The sequence below is a fragment of the Protomyctophum parallelum genome (genome assembly GCF_964188405.1).
Source record: "Protomyctophum parallelum genome assembly, chromosome: 20".
NCBI classification, from domain to species: domain Eukaryota; kingdom Metazoa; phylum Chordata; class Actinopteri; order Myctophiformes; family Myctophidae; genus Protomyctophum; species Protomyctophum parallelum.
This window is the reverse complement of record NC_139718.1, coordinates 3,675,265-3,693,171: the sequence shown is the minus strand read 5'-3', so window position 1 is coordinate 3,693,171 and position 17,907 is coordinate 3,675,265. Positions and strand designations below refer to the sequence as shown.

At 42.4% G+C, this 17,907-nt stretch overlaps 1 protein-coding gene across 1 annotated transcript in view; it reads left to right on the top strand.

Annotated features, from left to right (window-relative positions):
• Positions 1–17,907, top strand: part of LOC310878489 (leucine-rich repeat and fibronectin type-III domain-containing protein 5-like) — a gene marked incomplete at both ends in the record, with an annotated part of 87,047 nt that overhangs the window by 5,557 nt on the left and 63,583 nt on the right. The window contains 2 exons of the mRNA XM_083792818.1: positions 5,109–5,262; positions 6,074–6,333. Coding sequence (XP_083648944.1) covers positions 5,109–5,262; positions 6,074–6,333 — 414 coding nt within the window. The remainder of the gene's footprint in view (positions 1–5,108; positions 5,263–6,073; positions 6,334–17,907) is intronic.

Below are 17,907 nucleotides of genomic sequence, written 5' to 3'. Positions count from 1 at the left end.
GGTGGTCCGATACGGTCTATTATAGCACGGTGGTCCGATACGGTCTATTACAGCACGGTGGTCCGATACGGTCTATTACAGCACGGTGGTCCGATACGGTCTATTATAGCACGGTGGTCCGATACGGTCTATTATAGCACGGTGGTCCGATACGGTCTATTATAGCACGGTGGTCCGATACGGTCTATTATAGCACGGTGGTCCGATACGGTCTATTATAGCACGGTGGTCCCATACGGTCTATTATAGCACGGTGGTCCGATACGGTCTATTGTAGCACGGTGGTCCGATACGGTCTATTATAGCACGGTGGTCCGATACGGTCTATTATAGCACGGTGGTCCGATACGGTCTATCAGTTCATATATACCGTCGGCTGTTAGCAGAGATAACAGTGGAAGGACTCTGGTGGGAAAAATAGCCGTAATTGACTCGTTGTAAAAGCCTACGTTCTCCGTTTACATGTGATTATGGTGAATAGAGGTTATGCGTTATGCATGCATACAGTGATTGGCAAATAGAGTGGCAAATCGAGTGGCAAATTGAGTGGGAAAAGTGAGTTTAACGTCGTTTAATGCAATCATATTGGACCTGTCTGTGTGGATGGATGGGCTGTCAATCATATTGGACCTGTCTGTGTGGATGGATGGGCTGTCAATCATATTGGACCTGTCTGTGTGGATGGATGGGCTGTCTGTGTGGATGGATGGGCTGTCTGTGTGGATGGATGGATGGGCTGTCTGTGTGGATGGATGGATGGGCTGTCTGTGTGGATGGATGGGCTGTCTGTGTGGATGGATGGGCTGTCTGTGTGGATGGATGGGCTGTCTGTGTGGATGGATGGGCTGTCTGTGTGGATGGATGGGCTGTCTGTGTGGATGGATGGACCTGTCTGTGTGGATGGATGGGCTGTCTGTGTGGATGGATGGACCTGTCTGTGTGGATGGATGGGCTGTCTGTGTGGATGGATGGACCTGTCTGTGTGGATGGATGGGCTGTCTGTGTGGATGGATGGGCTGTCTGTGTGGATGGATGGGCTGTCTGTGTGGATGGATGGGCTGTCGAGGCCAGAGAGTCATTATTTGGCACTCAGTGGGTGTTCCCGCGTAGCTTCTTGGTTTGATGCTGAAGTCAGGCGCATACCCTCGTCTATATATTGGACAATTTAGCTGGAAATAGCCAATCTACAAAAGCTCAAACCAAGTGTAAAATGACTTGTCCCTCATTGTCTCCACCAGGCCGAAGGCATGGGGGGAGAGTATGTTTTGCACTCCGTCCGTCCATCCGTCCGTGTGTCCGTCCGTCCGTCCGTCCGTGTGTCCGTCCGTGTGTGTGTCCGTGAGCAGCTAATCTCCGGCACCGTTAACCCGGTCGATGCCAAATTTTGCACACACACTCCCTGGATGCCAACGATGAACCTCTGCCCCAAAATTTCCAGAACGGCCTGTTATAGCGCCACCAGGAGGCCGCTTTGTGCAAAACAAGTTTTTGCAAATTGGTACACAGTCTCTCTAGAGCCATTCAACGAAACGGGTCTTTCAGATGTCTCAGACTCCATCCTGATTGGTTAATATTGGCTTCCAAAGTTCACAGGAACTGCACAGATCTGTGGATAACTTTGTATGCCAACTCCCTAGTTTACTTTGGTTGCCCTTTTATCCAACCACCAGATGAAGGCAAGCTGCAATGTCCTACATTCCTATCCTGGTGGAGACCTGTGCCCAGAAGGGCACTTTTTCTAGTTTATACTGGATCTCTTGTCCACTAGTCCCTTCCTAACATTTTAGTCTAGTTTTTATTTGTTGACGAAATTGTCAGTATATTTAGTCTTAGTTTTAGTCACCATAGCTTAGTTTTCATTTAGTTTCCATGTAGTTTTTGTCAGTGAAAAAAAGGTAGTCGACGAACATTTTTCGTCTTAGTTTTAGTCGACGAAAACAACACTGCTGTGCAACTGTATAGGCAGACTCTTCCTGGGGTTTGTGGGGTTCTGTTTGCAGAGGTTCTGTGTACATTTCAACCCACTGCAGTTGGGAAGCTTGCATAGCTTGCATAAACTGTATTAACCCATTCTGAACGGGAAACCCATTTTGGTGTTAGCACCATGTTATGCTTTAGCTATTGAAAAATAGCAGATCTACAAGCTCATATAGCTAAAGCATAACATGATGCTATTAAACACGAAAATGGGTTTCCGTTCAGAATGGGTTAAATGCAGATTAAATAATGGGCCTTGATAAGAAATATTGTTTGAAAACAACTGGCATAAAAAAATAAGAAAATGGCAGATCTACATAAGCTCGCGTTTGTGTCACGTTTTCATCTTTTTTTTATTTATTTATTTATGGGGGGGGGGGGGGGGGTATTCGATTAATTAATGCATTAATTATTAATAATTAAAAAAATGAGTAAATTGTAGCCCGGTGGAAGTATATAAATAACGAACGGAAAATGGACGAAGACGTTCTCCAGTAAAAGTATATCTCCATGTCCTTAGTTGCCACCGCATGCACGCACACGCACACACACACGCACACACACACACACACACACACACACACGCGCACGCGCACGCACACGCACACGCGCACGCGCACGCGCACGCGCACACGCACACGCACACGCACACGCACACGCACACGCACACGCACACTCACGCGCACACACACACAGACTGCAGCACCAGCAGCGTCTCAGCTGAAGTGTGAAGCGGAGTAATTTGTGTGGCGTTGGTGTTGATGTCTGTGCCATGATATGCTCAGCTTATATTTATACAGTCTAGTTGGTATTAACGCATTCTGACCTGAGATCAGATTCATACGAGGTTTCCACTGGACACACACACACTGGTCTGATTAACCCCATTCTGACCTGAGATCAGATTCTAAAAAAAATGTCAGTCGTTCTTCGATTTTTCAAAAATAGCAGACCTACGAGCTCGTAGCGCGCCACTCGGTGGTGCGCTACGAGCTTGTAGATCTGCTATTTTTCAATAGCTAAAGCATGACATGATGCTGACACCAGAAGGGGTTCCCGTTCAGAATGGGTTAAATCCACTGCCTTCGACACACATAATATGCTCTGCAGTATCAGGTCTGCCCTCAGGCCAGAAAATGGAGCCATGAGTCAAAAGGCCAATACCTTGATTCCATAATAATGTGCTCCTTCCTTCCAGTGTGTTGTTTTTGGCAGCAAATGTCTATTTTAGTTTTAGTCGTAGTCTCCTGAATAGTTTCCACTTAGTCTTAGTCACATTTTAGTCACCTGGAATGTGTTAGTGTTAGTCTAGTTTTAGTCGACTAAATGTCATAAGATTTTAGTCGACTAAAATGTATTTTTGCGGGCCTTGTTGCCGTCATAATGACTTATTTTACACTTGCTGAAAATAGCCGATCTACAAGCTCACAACGCGTTGCGCTGCGACGCGTTGTGAGCTTGTAGATCTGCTATTTTCAGCATGCAACCAAGTGTAAAATGACTTATACTGGATCTCTTGTCCACTAGTTCCTTCCTAACATTTTAGTCTAGTTTTTGTTTGTTGACGAAATTGTCAGTATATTTAGTCTTAGTTTTAGTCACCATAGCATAGTTTTAATTTAGTTTCCATTTTGTTTTCTTCAGTGGAAAAAGGTAGTCGACGAACATTTTTCGTCTTAGTTTTAGTCGACGAAAACAACACTGCTTCCTTCCTTCCTTCCTTCCTTCCTTCCTTCCTTCCAGTAAAACTAAGACGAAAAAAATGTTCGTCGACTACCTTTTTTTCCACTGACGAAAAACAAAATGGAAACTAAATTAAAACCTAAAATATGATGACTAAAACTAAGACTTTAATGTAATGACAATTTTTGTCAACAGATAAAAACTAAAGACTAAAATGTTAGGAAGGGACTATAGTGGACAAGTGATCCAGAGCTTGTAGATCGGCTATTTTAAGTGTAAACTAAAAACAGTCATTACGACGGCATCAAGGCTAAATACATTTTAGTCGACTGTAGATTTAGTCGACTAAAACTAGACAAACAACAAAGACATTCCAGGTGACTAAAATGTGACAAAAACTAAATGAAAACTATTCAAGAGACTATGACTAAATCTAAAATCAAAATTTGCTGCCAAAAACAACACTGGTTGGACTAAACCCTCTCTCTGTTATTATTATTATTATTATTAATAATAATAATAATAATAATAATAATAATAAAACTTTATTTGTATAGCACCTTTCATGACATGAAATGCAGCTCAAAGTGCTTTACAGAACAACGGAGAATAAAAGAAAAGCAAGGCAACGACATTAAAAAACAAGCAGTAATGCAATACAGTGAGGACATGAATAACAAAAAATAAAAGATAAATTCAAAGCAATGTTGTAGAAGTGGGTCTTGAGCTGAGCTTTAAAAATGTCTACAGAGGCTGCCTGACGAAGGTACAGTGGGAGCTTGTTCCATGCCGACGGCCCGTAGAAGCAAAAAGCTGCTTCCCCGTATTTTTTAGTTGCCATTTTTTTAGGCAAAGCGAGCAGGCCAGCAGTGGAAGACCTTAGGGGGGGGCGGTTTGGGACATATTTAGGCAGGCAGTCATGTAGGTAGGAAGGTGCGAGACCATTGAGAGCTTTATAATAATTTTAAAATCAATCCTAAAAACAACCGGAAGCCAGTGCAGTGATGCCAAAACTGGAGTAATATGTTCTCTCATCTTAGTTCTAGTTAAAACTCTGGCTGCTGCTTTTTGGACAAGTTGTAATCTGTCAGTTGTTTTATTAGGCAGTCCTGAAAAAAGTGCATTGCAGTAATCAAGCCGAGAAAAAACAAAGGCATGGATTAGCGTTTTTGCATCGTCCAAGGACACATAGGCTCTGATTCGTGCAATATTTCTAAGGTGAAAAAAGGCAATCTTGGTAACATGATTAATGTGTGAATTAAAATTCAATTCGGAATCAATAATAACCCCCAGGTTCTTTACTGTACTGTTACTTTCTACAGTCAGGTTGCCAAGTCTGCTTAATATTGATTATTTCTGCTCACTAGAACCGATTATAAGAACTTCTGTCTTATCCTCATTTAGCTTGAGAAACTCAAACTCATTCATTGTCTGTCCTCCCTCCAGAGGATGACCAGCCTCCACACCCTGAGTCTGGACCACAACATGCTGGACTACATCCCAGAGGGAACCTTCTCCCTGCTGCAGAAGCTCAACCGCCTGGACGTCACCTCCAACAAGCTGCAGAAGCTGCCGCCCGACCCGCTATTCCAACGAGCACAGGTACGCTACGCTACAATACATGCTACGCTAGACTGCGCTACACTACGCTTTGCTACATGCTACGCTACATGCTATGCTACACTACGCTACGCTACATGCTACGCTATGCTATGCTACACTTTACTACGCTACACTACACTACGCTATGCTCTGCTGTGCTGCGCTGCGCTACACTACGCTTTGCTACATGCTATGCTACGCTACACTATGCTACGCTACATGCTACGCTATGATACCCTACACTACACCACGCTACATGCTAAGCTATGCTATGCTACACGTTACTACGCTACCCTTTACTACGCTACACTACGCTACGCTATGCTACGCTACACTTTACTACGCTACATGCTACGCTACACTACACTTTACTACGCTACACTACACTACACTACGGCGTTCTTGCATGTAGTCTATCATCTCTGTAGTTCCTGGCGCCCATTCGGAGTGAGCCCGCTGCACTGTAACTGTGTTTTAAACATAACAAAGCGTGGTCTGTCATCTCTAAGGTCCTGTAACTGTTTTAATCCATTCTGAACGGGAACCCATTTTGGTGTTAGCATCATGTTATGCTTTAGCTATTGAAAAATAGCAGATCTACAAGCTCATAGTGCGCCACCGAGTGGCGCGATACGAGCTTGTAGGTCCGCTATTTTTTTTAAATCGAAGAACGACTGACATTTTTAGAATCTGATCTCAGGTCAGAATGGGTTCATCAGCCCAGTGTGTGTCCAGTGGGAAACCTCTTATGAATCTGATCTCAGGTCAGAATGGGTTAAACATAACAAAGCGTGGTCTGTCATCTCTAAAGGTCCTGGCCACGTCGGGCGTGATGACGCCCACGTCCTTCGCCCTGTCGTTCGGCGGGAACCCGCTGCACTGCAACTGCGAGCTGCTGTGGCTGCGGCGCCTGAGCCGCGAGGACGACCTGGAGACGTGCGCGTCGCCCACGGCGCTGTCCGGGCGCTACTTCTGGTCCATCCCCGAGGAGGAGTTCCTGTGCGAGCCGCCGCTCATCACCAGGCACTCCCACGAGACCCGCGTGCTGGAGGGCCAGAGGGTCGCCCTCAAGTGAGTGTATTGGTGGTGTTTCCCCTTAGCCTCTGGTCCAGTGCTTACAGCGAGCCTCTCTCTGACGCCCTGTGGGAGTCCCTTCCACAGCCCTCTGGTCATATTTACACTCCCGTGCTCTGTTTTTATAATACCAGCAAATAAACAAAACGACGAAACCACTCACCGAAACAAAGCCTGCTAGACCTTAAGGTAAAAGTCTATTCTCGAAGCTGGGAAGCGTCTCAGGTCCCCAGTTTCTCTCTAGAATGTACTTTGTGCCATTTTAATAACGCAATGTACCCTGAATTTAACTACGGTAACGCTATCCTACACTAGCGAACCGCCATGATCACATTACTGGCGGTTCGCGAGTGTAGGATAGCGTTACCCAGTCGGGACCCCCGATAAGGAAGGATTTTTTACATCTCTTGCAGTGATTCCGAAACATATTAATTTCATGGACTCCCAAGTACAAATGGAGACACCTACACTCTCAGAGTTTGTACACTCTCAGAGTTACACTTTTTGTCTACCACCCGAAGGCATGGGGAGAGAGTATGTTTTATTGTCTCCACCAGGCCGAAGGCATGGGGAGAGACTATGTTTAGTTGTCTCTACCAGGCTGAAGGCATGGGGAGAGAGTATGTTGTATTGTCTCCACCAGGCCGAAGGCATGGGGAGAGAGTATGTTTTGTTGTCTCCACCAGGCCGAAGGCATGGGGAGAGAGTATGTTTAGTTGTCTCCACCAGGCCGAAGGCATGGGGAGAGAGTATGTTTAGTTGTCTCCACCAGGCCGAAGGCATGGGGAGAGAGTATGTTTAGTTGTCTCCACCAGGCCGAAGGCATGGGGAGAGAGTATGTTTAGTTGTCTCCACCAGGCTGAAGGCATGAGGAGAGAGTATGTTTAGTTGTCTCCACCAGGCTGAAGGCATGAGGAGAGAGTATGTTTAGTTGTCTCCACCAGGCTGAAGGCATGAGGAGAGAGTATGTTTAGTTGTCTCCACCAGGCCGAAGGCATGGGGAGAGAGTATGTTTAGTTGTCTCCACCAGGCAGAAGGCATGGGGAGAGAGTATGTTTAGTTGTCTCCACCAGGCCGAAGGTATGGGGAGAGAGTATGTTTAGTTGTCTCCACCAGGCCGAAGGCATGGGGATATGTTTTTTTAGGGCTGTCAAAGTTAACACACTATTAACTAGTTAACTCACAATCCTTTTAACGGCACTACTTTTTTTTGACGCGCGATTAACGCACTGTGAAGTTTGACAGAATGGTTGAGAGACGCATGGCAATTTTACACTGAAGAGTTGAATAATTGTTAAACAGCTGCATTACTTAAGTTAATTTAAGTCTACACAATTAGAAAACTTAGAAAACATGTTATTTTGATCAAGATGGCCTGTTATCTCTCGTAATGGTACCATTGGCCAACATCAATACAGTTCTTTAGTTTGGGTCTGGAAGGCTAAATGTCATCAAATGGTGGTTCCGTGGCTCAAATGCAGAATAAATAATGGGCCTTGATATGAAAAATCTTGAAAACCACTGATTTAAAGGTATATTCAGTGATTTCACAAAAAAAAAACCTTAGGTTTCGTTTTTGGCTGGTTTTTGGCTGAGAGAGATTCCTTTTCGACTCAGAATTTCTAACTTTTGTCATATTTCTCCCCCTTATCTGCATTAATTCCACTGACCTGAGATCAGATTCATACGAGGTTTCCGCCGGACACACACTGGTCTGATGAACCCATTCTGACCTGAGATCAGATAAAAAAAATGTCAGTCGTTCTTCGATTTTTCAAAAAATAGCAGACCTACAAGCTCATATCGCGCCACTCGGTGGCGCGATACGAGCTTGTAGATCTGCTATTTTTCAATAGCTAAAGCATAACATGATGCTGACACCAAAATGGGTGCCCGTTCAGAATGGGTTAATTCCACTGACAGCCTGCAGATAAATTCAGAGCTGTCTCGGAGCTGCAATGACGGCTTCTGGAAATCCTCAGTGGCAAAGACTCTGTATTTTTCCTCTCCTCCTACAAGCTTGAGGGATAGAAGCTGAGGAACCCCCCAAATCACCAAAACCTACCTTTGGCATGCAAATGTTTGAGCTCGGTTTAAGCACGTTCCTCCAATGTCATTTTTTATAGAATCACTACAATTAACCATTGACTTACAATGCAGATATGACTGCTGCCGTTGCCTATGTTTTGTGTGCGAGCAGAGAACGGTGGTTAGTCGAGTAGAAACGGTGAGAATACGGGAGAATACATGTAAGTTTCTCAGTTAATTCAGAGGGAGAATACATGTAGGTTTCTCAGTTAATTCAGAGGGAGAATACATGTAAGTTTCTCAGTTAATTCAGAGGGAGAATACATGTAGGTTTCTCAGTTAATTCAGAGGGAGAATACATGTAGGTTTCTCAGTTAATTCAGAGGGAGAATACATGTAGGTTTCTCAGTTAATTCAGAGGGAGAATACATGTAGGTTTCTCAGTTAATTCAGAGGGAGAATACATGTAGGTTTCTCAGTTAATTCAGAGGGAGAATACATGTAGGTTTCTCAGTTAATTCAGAGGGAGAATACATGTAGGTTTCTCAGTTAATTCAGAGGGAGAATACATGTAGGTTTCTCAGTTAATTCAGAGGGAGAATACATGTAGGTTTCTCAGTTAATTCAGAGGGAGAATACATGTAGGTTCCTCAGTTAATTCAGAGGGAGAATACATGTAGGTTTCTCAGTTAATTCAGAGGGAGAATACATGTAGGTTTCTCAGTTAATTCAGAGGGAGAATACATGTAAGTTTCTCAGTTAATTCAGAGGGAGAATACATGTAGGTTTCTCAGTTAATTCAGAGGGAGAATACATGTAGGTTTCTCAGTTAATTCAGAGGGATAATACATGTAGGTTTCTCAGTTAATTCAGAGGGAGAATACATGTAAGTTTCTCAGTTAATTCAGAGGGAGAATACATGTAGGTTTCTCAGTTAATTCAGAGGGAGAATACATGTAGGTTTCTCAGTTAATTCAGAGGGAGAATACATGCAGGTTTCTCAGTTAATTCAGAGGGAGAATACATGTAGGTTTCTCAGTTAATTCAGAGGGAGAATACATGTAGGTTTCTCAGTTAATTCCGAGGGAGAATACATGTAGGTTTCTCAGTTAATTCAGAGGGAGAATACATGTAGGTTTCTCAGTTAATTCAGAGGGAGAATACATGTAGGTTTCTCAGTTAATTCCGAGGGAGAATACATGTAGGTTTCTCAGTTAATTCCGAGGGAGAATACATGTAGGTTTCTCAGTTAATTCAGAGGGAGAATACATGTAGGTTTCTCAGTTAATTCAGAGGGAGAATACATGTAGGTTCCTCAGTTAATTCAGAGGGAGAATACATGTAGGTTTCTCAGTTAATTCAGAGGGAGAATACATGTAGGTTTCTCAGTTAATTCAGAGGGAGAATACATGTAAGTTTCTCAGTTAATTCAGAGGGAGAATACATGTAGGTTTCTCAGTTAATTCAGAGGGAGAATACATGTAGGTTTCTCAGTTAATTCAGAGGGATAATACATGTAGGTTTCTCAGTTAATTCAGAGGGAGAATACATGTAAGTTTCTCAGTTAATTCAGAGGGAGAATACATGTAGGTTTCTCAGTTAATTCAGAGGGAGAATACATGTAGGTTTCTCAGTTAATTCAGAGGGAGAATACATGCAGGTTTCTCAGTTAATTCAGAGGGAGAATACATGTAGGTTTCTCAGTTAATTCAGAGGGAGAATACATGTAGGTTTCTCAGTTAATTCCGAGGGAGAATACATGTAGGTTTCTCAGTTAATTCCGAGGGAGAATACATGTAGGTTTCTCAGTTAATTCCGAGGGAGAATACATGTAGGTTTCTCAGTTAATTCAGAGGGAGAATACATGTAGGTTTCTCAGTTAATTCAGAGGGAGAATACATGTAGGTTTCTCAGTTAATTCAGAGGGAGAATACATGTAGGTTTCTCAGTTAATTCAGAGGGAGAATACATGCAGGTTTCTCAGTTAATTCAGAGGGAGAATACATGTAGGTTTCTCAGTTAATTCAGAGGGAGAATACATGTAAGTTTCTCAGTTAATTCAGAGGGAGAATACATGTAGGTTTCTCAGTTAATTCAGAGGGAGAATACATGTAGGTTTCTCAGTTAATTCAGAGGGAGAATACATGTAGGTTTCTCAGTTAATTCAGAGGGAGAATACATGTAGGTTTCTCAGTTAATTCAGAGGGAGAATACATGTAGGTTTCTCAGTTAATTCAGAGGGAGAATACATGTAGGTTTCTCAGTTAATTCAGAGGGAGAATACATGTAAGTTTCTCAGTTAATTCAGAGGGAGAATACATGTAGGTTTCTCAGTTAATTCAGAGGGAGAATACATGTAGGTTTCTCAGTTAATTCAGAGGGAGAATACATGTAGGTTTCTCAGTTAATTCAGAGGGAGAATACATGTAGGTTTCTCAGTTAATTCAGAGGGAGAATACATGTAGGTTTCTCAGTTAATTCAGAGGGAGAATACATGTAGGTTTCTCAGTTAATTCAGAGGGAGAATACATGTAGGTTTCTCAGTTAATTCAGAGGGAGAATACATGTAGGTTTCTCAGTTAATTCAGAGGGAGAATACATGTAGGTTTCTCAGTTAATTCAGAGGGAGAATACATGTAGGTTTCTCAGTTAATTCAGAGGGAGAATACATGTAGGTTTCTCAGTTAATTCAGAGGGAGAATACATGTAGGTTTCTCAGTTAATTCAGAGGGAGAATACATGTAGGTTTCTCAGTTAATTCAGAGGGAGAATACATGTAGGTTTCTCAGTTAATTCAGAGGGAGAATATAGGTTTCTCAGTTAATTCAGAGGGAGAATACATGTAGGTTTCTCAGTTAATTCAGAGGGAGAATATATGTAGGTTTCTCAGTTAATTCAGAGGGATAATACATGTAGGTTTCTCAGTTAATTCAGAGGGAGAATACATGTAGGTTTCTCAGTTAATTCAGAGGGAGAATATATGTAGGTTTCTCAGTTAATTCAGAGGGATAATACATGTAGGTTTCTCAGTTAATTCAGAGGGAGAATACATGTAGGTTTCTCAGTTAATTCAGAGGGAGAATACATGTAGGTTTCTCAGTTAATTCAGAGGGAGAATACATGTAGGTTTCTCAGTTAATTCAGAGGGAGAATATATGTAGGTTTCTCAGTTAATTCAGAGGGATAATACATGTAGGTTTCTCAGTTAATTCAGAGGGAGAATACATGTAGGTTTCTCAGTTAATTCGTTGCAGTGTCTTGCAGCTCCAGAAAGGGAAATTCAACCCTCTACTCTATATGTAATGTCAAATCTGAGCTCAGGAGTCCATGTCACATTCCTGCCTCCCTTCTGCTTTTTTGCATTCTATTCTATTCTGGTTCAATTCACGCCATGGCCAGACAAATTTGCCAAATGTCATCCGCCGAATGTCATCTGCCCTAAACAAACGTTAAAAAGTCCATAGACTTGGCTGCCATATTATGACGTACTTTTCAAAAGCCATGCATGCATTGCATGTGGGCTAGCCCCCTCCAAGAAAGAGATTGATAGGGGATTCACACTATGGTCCCGGGTGCGCACTCGGGACCACTTGGCAGATGTTGTGGTTTAGTGTGAATGATGCGTACCGTTCCCGGGAGCGGATCGCCCAACCGTCCCCGGGACCGCATGGGGGGAGGGTCTCTGGACCGTTGAAGTGTATTCAGACACGGATCGTTCCAATGTGAATGCATGCAGTCGACGAGCCAAGCGTCAACAAAAACAAACACAGCCTCTGCACGATGCGTAACACCAGCGCATTTCTCAACGCCGCCCTTCTCCTGTTGAATCTGCTTATACGCGCAGCACCGCGCGCTGATCTTATTCTGTGGACTACACGTGGCTCTTGGGCTTTGCTTGGCACAGTTTCCAAAGTAAAACAAAATAATAATAATAATGCTAAAGTAGAATCCATAGCAAACTAATACACTGGAGCACAGAACTGACTGACACAGTGAATAGCAGGCAGGCTGACAAGTAGTATAACGGCAAAAAGCCAAAGAGGCAATGCAATTCAGTGTGTCTGGATTCATTTGAGACAATGTCGCACAGTTGATGGTCAGTGTCCGTGCGCGCCAGCCATCAAGCACACCGTCATCAGGAGGATTAAAGTGTGTTATGCAAGTGTACCCGGGTGCGCTGTTGAATCTCGGGCAATGTGAATCATGGCCATCGGGGACCAGGCAACCGTATTCGAAAACGGTTCCAATGAAACGGATTCAGTCCGTCTCAGTGTGAATCCCCTATGATTCTAACCTATTCTGTTCCATCAGAGATGCATCCTATTACATTGTATTCTATCAGAGATTGATTCCATTCCATAGACCAAATGTGGTCTCTCATGGGGCACGGCACAAAGACCGTGATAGGTGGAGGAACATTATCCATGCCTTATGCCCCAATGGGGGCGAAGAGCATAAAGACCGTGATAGGTGGAGGAACATTATCCATGCCTTATGCCCCAATGGGGGCGAAGAGCATAAGTAATTGACCAAATGATCCTGACATCAACATAACCAACCAACAATGTATTTGCGGGTAGATGACACGCTAGCAGCGTTGCATTGGCAAAGTATTAGAGTATAGCCACTGACTTATGATATTGTTATACTGTTATACATTTATACTGTTGACCTTTCATCCAATCAGGATAGAGAGCCAAAAACGAAACCTAAGGTTTTTTGACCCCCAGGGGTTAACTGGGGACAGGGAGGAGGAACTCCTTATATGGTCAGCACACTCTATAGTAGAGAGGATTATCACAACAAAACAAAAAAAAATAAGTGATATTTGAATTAAGTGAAATCACTGAATATACCTTTAAGGTATATTTAGAACGGATAAAAAATATGCGATTAATTTGCTAATTGGCTAACATTGGCTTCCAGCGTTTGCTGTATTGGCCCGTTTTGAACAAAAGGTTGTGTAATCGTCAACATCATGAACAATTAATCGCATTCTTAGAATCTAGAAATATCCACAGGACCGGCTGCATTCAACGCAACACTTAAAGGGACACTTCACCCTTTTTGCAAAAAAATATATGTTAATGACGTTTAGAAGCTTTAGAACACTTTCCTGGGGGTCTTTGTGTGTGTAATATGTGGTTTTAGATATTTTAGATTGTAGCAGTGAGCCCAGCGTCTCTGATGTCATGGACACTGGTCTCACTACCTTCCTGGACTACAATTCCCATAATGCTTTGGTGCACTGCTCCTCCTTGTGGATGGGGAGGGCTGTCTTACTGAGACAACATGTAGTCCAGGAAGGAAGTGAGCCCAGTGTCCATGACATCAGAGACGCCGGGCTCACTGCTACAATCTAAAATATCTAAAACCACATATTACACACATAAAGACCCCCAGGAAAGTGTTCTAAAACCACATATTACACACATAAAGACCCCCAGGAAAGTGTTCTAAAACCACATATTACACACATAAAGACCCCCAGGAAAGTGTTCTAAAGCTTCTAAACGTCATTAACACTAGGAAGGCTGAGCAGCCGTTCTGACCGAATTTGAGATTTCAATGTTTATTTTCTCAGCCCATGGAGTCCAGAGAAAGTTCCCCTTGCATGACTTTGTCTAAATATTCGATTGAAATCATCTCTGTTTTTTTCCCCATTTGAAACTTTTTCTAAATATGATTTTAGGCATATATCTCTTACTCAGTCTGACTATATCGGCCCATTCGACCGCTCTCCCCCTTTATCCCCCCACCCCCGCACCACTCGTTCACACCTCTTCAGCTGGAGAAGTCATTGTTGCCTACACGCACTCACTTTTATTTTTTATTTTCTTCCCTCTCTTATGAATACATTATTATACACCCAATGAAAATGTACACTTCACGGATTATATAGGCCATTTGGAATTAGAACAATCGGTAGAACATTGGCCGAGAATAGCACAATAGCACATTAATTATTGCCTAAATGTAGGCTACGGACTTTTCTGAAAATGGTTAATCTGCAAGCTGCCCGACATTTCAACTTGATATGTTTCGTAGAGAGGGCATAGGCCTACACAAGCCAGAATTCCGTAGTTTACATGGTATTTTGAATTTTTTAAAATGAGCAAAAAATAAGCGAGTTATGTAAAGAGGGGTGGAGGGGAAAAGGCGATTATTTGGCACAATCAATCAAATATATATTAATTACATCGCGTAGCCTATAATGTTTCCCCCTCTATATAAAAATGACAATATATAACTCTAATGTCGTATTTCGTCATGTATGTGAACTATAGGCTGCTTGAAATACTGTTGGTCAAAGTAACTAGTTGGGCAGGCTAAATATAATAGTAGGCTATAAGCCCGTTTTCAGCTAAATGCGGAAATGTCCAGGCTAAAAAACTTATCGAACGGGAGTCGTGTTAATATTTATTTACTCGTCATTGTCATGTTCACTCCAAATAAGCAAGTATTATGTAATAAATAAATTAATTTCGTGGCTTTTTGTTCTCTTTTCTCCAGGCGCATACCCGCATCGAGATGAGCTCTGCGACAGCCGTGCTGTGCTGTTTTCAATTAAATTACTTGCAGTATAATATTAATAAATACTACATCCTATATACATTGCTTGTCTGTCTAATCATTCAAATGTTTTTCTATATGCATATTGCATAGTTTATGTAAGCCTGAATTAAAGTCTGATTACTGAGGCTTTTTCCCCGTCTCTCTCACAAACAACGAAGCCTATAAATATTGTCACCTTTATGCCTCAAAAGAACCCCCGGACATGCAAGTTCGTTTGATATTGTTTAATTCGATAACGATAGCGAATGAAAGCAAGATTCCTAAGGAATATGGAGATTTTTGTGTAGTGTTTATAGGCTAGATAGAAATATAGCCTATAGAGCATGCATGTATGCTGAGTTCGCTCGTAGCATTTTATTGAAGAAGACTTGAATCGGGTGTGATACAGCATATGAAAGCAAATTTCCCACGGATTATGGAGATGTTTTTATTTATTTTTAAGGTTGAGAAATGAAAGAATTATGGCCGTTTCTAATCTCAAGATTTTAACAAAGAAAAGGCAAAACTAGGCTGCCATGTCTCATGCACATACATGTTGTCACCACGCGGTAAATAATGAATACTTTGTGTTAATTCAACCATGTTTATTTTTTCTTATTGTTCACAATATCAGAAAGCATGAAAGAAAGTAAATATAAAGCGAAATAAAATCAGGGAAAACACAAATCCTACGCATTAGTTTCTGTTGCTATACTTAGAGACACTTAGGTCCAGAATGTTGTAAAAGACAGCCATTGGCCAACGCCTGGTGCCAAGTCTGACGCTGTAGTTTCGTGCCATCTGATCCAAAATGTCCACTCCCCATTTCGTGTCATTATAGTCCGTTACAGACTCTGGTTTCGCTTTGGGGTCTTTACCAATCACGATCGAACGGTGCATGGTGCTTAGAATGCAAACGTTTTTGTTTGCTTTGCTTTGGTAAATCGTCAGTGTGGCACCATCACTTGTCATCAGTTGTGTGTGGAACAGCTGTTCTTTTCCACGTGCGGATGGAGGCAACTCTCGCCTCTGTCTGTTCACAGTTCCAAGTATCGTTGTGTTGTTTGCTAGGAGAGACTGCCCCAACTTCATCGAAGTGAAAAAGTTATCCATTGTGATGTTTCGGCCTCTGTCGAGGAATGGTGCCACCAGCCTCTGGACCACGTCTTGAGAGAGCGGCACGCCATCACTATATATACAAATGACAGGGAGAAGGTGTAGCCTAATGGTTATTACAACGCAAAAATATATACATAATAGGCTTTGATGTAAAGACATTTTAAATGATTATTGATTATTAGAAAAGGAAAATAAATCACCTGCTGCGGTACTGGCCCTTTCCAAGGTATGGAAATCCATTCAGGAAGTATTTGCTGTCCAGGTCGGCAGCAATCCAGAACTTAATTCCAAACTTGTCTGGTTTATTGGCCATGTATTGCGTAAATCCACATCTTGCCTTGGATGGGAAGAGTTGCTCATCGACCGTGATGTTTCCTCCAGGCACATAGCAAGATATGCAGTTATCTGTGAACTGATTCCAAATGTCCGTTATTGCAGCAAACTTGTCTGTTTCTTTGCGTGCTTCTCTGGTGTCCTTGTCGTCAAATCGCAGGTATCGCATTATGGATTTGAAACGGTCACGAGACATTGTTTCGCTCACCGTCTCATTCCCCCATGCCCCTTTCGCCCACAGTTGATTCAATGGATAACCAGATGTCGACATCGCACGAATGAAAAACACGCTGATGAATGCTTTCAGTTCAGTAACAGACAGATCCCATTCTTGATTCTGTCCATCACTGCGGGCAAACTTCACTGTGCAGTCTTTGACGGTTTCCAACATGTCGGGGTCAAACATACACAAAAAACTGCTCAACTCGTCGTGGATTCTGACTTTGGCATAAGCAGTAGGGCCTGGCCTGGCTGTGAAGATATTACGCTTTGGCAGTCTGCCGCGGCCAGCACCGGGTTGCATCGAAGACCATATTGTTCCATCTTTACTGGTCTCAGTAGTCTCGGGCTGGGATGTTTGAGGTAAATCCTCTGTGTCATCTGCCTCGCTAGATTCGCTATCTGATGAATCTGAAGCTGGCGGGTAGTACTCTTCAGTCTCGATAGCCTCTCCTCCGACATTGTCATCTTCGCTGTCTATGTCGCCAAAAGCCGTCTGCCCTAGAAGAATGTTTGCTGCCTCCTCTGCTGTGTAGCGCCTCTCCCTCTGATTTCTCCGAATCATGATTGTGAAATGACCTGTCCACTGCATGTGCCTTTATACACATTTTTTGCATCGAAGTTGAATAGGCTAATTTCAATGTCAATTGATTGTGATTGGGCTATTACGACAGAATTCCAATGCATTGATAGAGAGGGCGTGGTGACAGGATGCAGGATGCATAATTCTCAACTTCTCAATATTTGCCTATATTTTACAGAACATAACTTAACATTAAATGCAGTCTATTAGTATTGACTATGCATAGTATATAACTTATAACGTAAGCCTAAAACGAATCTATAAACGAAAAATAAAACCTGCACTCTCAATGGGCACTATTTGGTCACATTCGATCATAAAAACATTTAGGCACATTTGGGACAAGCTATATATATATATATATATATATATTTCCCTATTTGTCTATTGGTATGTCTCTAAATGTTTTGATGAATTGAACAATGTGGACCCTTAAAAATAAATAAAAACATCTCCATAATCCGTGGGAAATTTGCTTTCATATGCTGTATCACACCCGATTCAAGTCTTCTTCAATAAAATGCTACGAGCGAACTCAGCATGCTCTATAGGCTATATTTCTATCTAGCCTATAAACACTACACAAAAATCTCCATATTCCTTAGGAATCTTGCTTTCATTCGCTATCGTTATCGAATTAAACAATATCAAACGAACTTGCATGTCCGGGGGTTCTTTTGAGGCATAAAGGTGACAATATTTATAGGCTTCGTTGTTTGTGAGAGAGACGGGGG